Raw genomic sequence first — 4,886 nt, 5'->3', positions numbered from 1 at the left:
TAATTTTTGTTTGTTGTTTGGTTTCACGTGTGGGGCAGATGGTCTATGTGTGTGTCATTTATAATGCGGTGTTATGATGGGCTTTCTTGACGGTGTGATTTCTATGTTATCTGCTAACCAACTCATACTTATACGTGGATGTTTCTTGCGCTGATGGTCGCGGGTATCATGTTGGTTCTACGGTGTCATATATTGGTGTTCCTTTTTTCTCTAGGTAGCGAGAGGACGTGCGGGACTGTTGAGTTTTTAGGTTTGGTCTTTGACCCAGCCCAAATTATGAATCAAACTCAACATTAAAGGCCTTAAAATTGATTCTTGAAAACCGTTGACCCGGTTTGAATCAAAAAGCAAATCCAAAATTAAACACCTCAATTAAATTAAACACAAGAGCTTCGAAATTAAAGGCGTATTTAGATGATATATCCTTCTTCCTTGCACGTATAATATCACCATATTAGTACCACACACAAAGGGAAAAAAAGGGAAAGTTGGACGCACGTGGCGCTCGGTGCGGAGCTCCGCACCCCGTCACGGCTCCCTCGAGGCGCGTGCACCGGCCGCCTCCCTCGGGGCGCGTGCGCGCCACATGACCCCAACAACCGTCACATGATGCAACGCAACCGTGGCTCTCCTCCCCGCAAAAAAAATCCCCCGCCCTCGCATCCCAGCCGTCCATCCGCCCCGTGCGCCTCGGCCAGATAAATACCTCGGCTCGAGCCAACCAACCCCAGTCCCACCCGAACCCAAGCCCTCTCCTCTCCGGCGGCCGTCGCTTTCCCCTCGGACCCCTCCCCTCCGCCCGCTCCCGCCAGACGCTCCCGGTTCTCCACGTCTCGCCCCCCTCCCTCCGGACCCCGCCTACGCGCTCCAGGTGAGTTCTTGGTCCTTATCCTCCTCGCGCCTCCTTCTCCATCTTGCTTCGGCCTCTGGTTAGTGGCTTCTTTGGAGGAAGCAAGATTGCGCCCAATCCAGTAGCACGACGCCGCTTCCGTTCCCTTCCCCGCCGTCGTGGCCGTGCTTGCCGCGCCGCCGTCGTGAGATTGAGCCGCTCCGCCCTAGGGGTTTAAATCTGTCTGTGCGGGGGAAAGTTCGCTGCGAGAGTTCTTGCGGCGGTGGTCGACAGTTAGATGGATGGGATCTCCGAGCGAGGGTTTCATGGTTTCTGAAGGTGTTTGCTAAGATGCGTGTCAGTCGATGCAAATTTTCAGTCTTTCTGGGAAAAAGACGGTTGAATTTTACGATTCTGTAGCAGCATGTTGACATGGATAGTGGCAAGACCAGATATTATTATCACGAAGAAAAAAATCTGAAGCGGAACTAAGTGTAGTTATGCAGAATACCTCAGGCAGAACTAGTTGTAGTTATGCAGAATAATTTACTAAGCAGAATAACTGAGGCAGGATTAATTATTATGCTGTGCAGAATAATTGAAGCATAATTGCTGAAGCAGAACTAATTCTTAAATGCAGAATAACTGGATCAGAACTTGATTGTGTACAACATGCTCAAAGAATTTTAATTTATTACTTGTTTTTTCCAGTGGCGTGTACAATGAGTGGGGAGATCTCTGATGGGCTCTCGCCATTCAATGCAAGCATGAAACTGTGCAAAGATACTTTATCTTTATTTAAGATTGATGTAGTACTCATGAATGGGGAATACTTCAATCAATGTGCAGGTCCTTGTTGAGTGAAGCATCTTCCTTCCTTTTTCTGACAATGGGTATGGAGCATCTGATGAGTGTCGTGAATCCTTCATCAGGTTAGCCTAAGGCTTCCCCTTTGTTAATACAGTTTCTGTGTTTGGTGAACTGTGACTGACTATTTGTACATAGGTTACATCTTACAAAGAGGTCTTGAACGCCGTGGTGATGGAACGATGGAGGAAAAGAAAGACCTACAGAAGCAGAGGACAGAAAGAAGAATGATGGAAGACTACCAAAACACAGAAAGCAGAGATGGGGCGATCAGATGTCCAATTCCATGCAAAAGCAGCAGGTATTTTTTTCAATTCCCTGGTCAACTAGAATTTACTACGGTTCACACTCTGTATCTTGTATATGTATTGATCAGAAGTTATTATAAACCCACCATGGTCTTGAAATACATGTTTCTAAGAAATTACCAAATTTAACTATTTTGAATGCATATTGTTGCCTGAAATCATTTGGATCATCTAGAGTTGTCCCAATCAGGATTTTTCTCATTTGTATTTTAAATGGATAAACACTATGCAATAATTTTACAGCTAGTACACTCTGCTCTGATATGAATTTTTCATAATTAATTGGGCTTTAAAACATCTACAAAGTTGATTTTCTTTTGAGTTTTGATATTTTCATCTTTATTAAGACTCGTGATTTTTTTTCTTCTTTATTCAGACCGTACAGGGACTATGATTTTAAAAGTGCACAAGATATCTCTGATTTTATGGTGAGCAAGGTTAGTCTCTATCTCTCTCTCTCTCTGATGTTTGTGAAATGTGCTTGCACTTTCCAGTCATAGGCTATTTCATTTTCGATTGAACTTTCTTTTCATTTTTTTTTCTTTTGAGCTGTGGAGTAAATTGTTAGCACAGCTAAACAAACAGTCTGACGTTTACTTGTCATTTAACCAAGTCCCTCTTAATAACAGTTGGTTTGACAATCTGCAGGCTTCTCCTCCATACTTCATGGGATCTCCGCCAGTTCGTGCAAGCAATCCCCTTGTCAATGACAGACAGTTCTGTGCTTGGAAAGTACAAAGCGTTGATGAGTCACTCGGCATTCCTATACCAACCAGGGGCTACCGCGTTGGCTACAACAAAAGGGGAGGGTCTGCTACAGAGGATTGAAGCTACATTTATCAGTTTCATGACCTCGCTGTGAAGTTGTAGTTGTAACAAGGGAAAATTGTACATAGGAAGTCATCACCTTCGGAAGCTTCTGTTTTCGAGGTTTTTTGTGGCATGTCATCGGTAGTTATGTGTATATATCTTTTCGTTCAGTTTTGCGGGCAGCGAGGCTAGTTTTGGCAAATAAATTTGTCAAACTCTGTTGTTGAGAATTGAGGTTTTTGTTCAGGTTTAATGGAAATGACAGCATTTCTTTAGTTTCTATAATTGCCATGTTAATCTGTGCTGGATATGTTATTGGCTGTTATGAGCTGTTTTTCGTCACGATAATTTCTGGAACCCATTGGCTGTTGATAAGTAGAGCAAGATCAGGCTCCTTAGTTTTGAAAGATAACAGGAGATCTTCATGGTTGACCTGAAATTTGCCATATACTCCGTACTTCTGAGCTCACCTTGTCACTGATACATACATTTTACCAAAGCTTTGTGAAACTTCACCTCTCATTTGCTTTTGAACCAACTATTGTAACATTTGCCCCATCTCCTACTGACTCTTCATCCATGGTATACATTATCAACACATACACTGTGTTACTTTTGCCTTCTGTAAATATTCTTTGGCCTTGTCTGCCTGTTGAATTGCTGATCTTTTCTTTGATGCCCACCATCAAATTTCAGTGGGACGACCTGCTTGATGTATGAGGCCCCTGGGAAGTTCCTCCTTTCCTTTGCGAGTGATCGAAGCTCTGGTAACCAGTACGCGACATATTCGCCATCAGGATCATATGTCTTGGCCTACAGAGGAATGTTCACTCATGGTCAGGTTGTTGAAGATATGAGTGGTACAGATCACCATGCTCTGACATCATCATCTTAAGCTTATGAGGCGATAAGCTGATGCTCATAAAACCTAGTATAATTTTGCGGTGGTCTTATGTCGCGATGCTCACTTGCTTATTAATATATGCTGATGGTTTATGGTAGCATGATTAACTGAAGTTCATCTGGTAAAAACAAGTATGCAGATGTTGGTGGTATTTAGTCTTGATGCTTACTTGCTTGGGGATGCTGAAGTATCGATCTTCTCGTGGATCATTGCCAACTCCTGTCAATATTTCAGCAAAATTCAGTTGAATGTGTACATGAGCTCCCAATTATATGCTATCTAGTACTGTGAACTACCAAAGATAGTAATGAGACACAAGGAAACACTGACCTGCTCCATATGTCCAATTGCCATAATTCGAAGCGGGGTCATAATCCAGAAGGCATGTTTCAAACCATTCAGCTCCCATTCGCCAATCGATACCCATGTCCCGGACCAAAAAAGAGCAGACAATCTGCATAGAAGATCATTGAACGATTGACATGTGCAAAAAGATGGCCTGCATTAAACGCTAATGCGCGGTCATGCTGGTGATCAGTATGTCGGAAATTACCTGCCGGCCACGGTTGGACATGAAACCAGTAGCCAAGAGCTCCTTCATGTTGGCATCGATAAGAGGGTACCTGAAATTCACCATGACCAGATTCAGAACTCAGAAGGTATGGCAAGCAGCAGAAAGACGGAGCAACTTGGAGTATGCCGTACCCGGTCCGACCATCTTTCCAAGATTCGAACAACGCCTGATCTTGGCTCCACTTGGACACAACTTTTCTCGGACCCCCTACAACATTCACAAAAGGATTATGCTCTGTTGTAGCCTGTGATATTTTTTGAAGGAAAAACAGTTGTGCATTCTTTTCACAGTAAACAAGAAAGGTAGGAGTATGATTTAAAATGATGCTTGTTTCACAATGTGGTTCGTAAGGGCATGAGAGACAATCATATCTTTACCTAAGTGGAAAATGGAGTTCCCATATTTTGCTGAAAGGAATCTGAAGTAGTCCCTCCATATCAGCTCAAATAAAACCCTGAAACCATCGCCATGTCAGGAATGGCAGTCCAGACTATGAATTTGAGCAGTCCTTACAAACAACTTCAGAATGAAACCTGGCAAGAAAGGCACACTAACCAGTATGTGGAATCATTTGCTACTCTCTGCTTCTCATAT

At 43.3% G+C, this 4,886-nt stretch overlaps 2 protein-coding genes across 2 annotated transcripts in view; one reads left to right on the top strand and one right to left on the bottom strand.

Moving 5' to 3' along the window:
* The first annotated feature begins 647 nt into the window (after window positions 1-647).
* On the top strand, window positions 648-3,094 carry LOC123164715 (uncharacterized). Its single transcript, XM_044582265.1, has 5 exons — window positions 648-871; window positions 1,679-1,761; window positions 1,835-1,997; window positions 2,381-2,441; window positions 2,653-3,094. The coding sequence occupies exons 2-5, from the start codon at window positions 1,719-1,721 to the stop codon at window positions 2,830-2,832; spliced, it is 447 nt and encodes a 148-aa protein (XP_044438200.1). The 5' UTR covers window positions 648-871; window positions 1,679-1,718; the 3' UTR covers window positions 2,833-3,094.
* A 148-nt stretch (window positions 3,095-3,242) lies between these two features.
* Window positions 3,243-4,886, bottom strand: part of LOC123164714 (cryptochrome DASH, chloroplastic/mitochondrial) — a gene marked incomplete in the record, with an annotated part of 3,811 nt that continues 2,167 nt past the window's right edge. Inside the window, 6 exon segments of the mRNA XM_044582264.1 lie at window positions 3,243-3,627; window positions 3,888-3,937; window positions 4,049-4,172; window positions 4,272-4,341; window positions 4,424-4,499; window positions 4,670-4,746. Coding sequence (XP_044438199.1) covers window positions 3,424-3,627; window positions 3,888-3,937; window positions 4,049-4,172; window positions 4,272-4,341; window positions 4,424-4,499; window positions 4,670-4,746 — 601 coding nt within the window.

This window comes from Triticum aestivum, chromosome 7D (assembly GCF_018294505.1).
Source record: "Triticum aestivum cultivar Chinese Spring chromosome 7D, IWGSC CS RefSeq v2.1, whole genome shotgun sequence".
NCBI lineage: Eukaryota > Viridiplantae > Streptophyta > Magnoliopsida > Poales > Poaceae > Triticum > Triticum aestivum.
The sequence above is the reverse complement of the archived record's forward strand: the minus strand, read 5'-3'. Positions and strand labels throughout refer to the sequence as shown.

Excerpts from the sequence above, each read along its gene's own strand:
- LOC123164715 (XM_044582265.1), top strand. The coding sequence starts at position 1,719 with ATGGGTATGGAGCATCTGATGAGTGTCGTGAATCCTTCATCAG. Across the intron at positions 1,762-1,834 it reads TGTCGTGAATCCTTCATCAG|GTTACATCTTACAAAGAGGT; the intron begins GTTAGCCTAAGG and ends ATTTGTACATAG. Across the intron at positions 1,998-2,380 it reads ATTCCATGCAAAAGCAGCAG|ACCGTACAGGGACTATGATT; the intron begins GTATTTTTTTCA and ends TTCTTTATTCAG.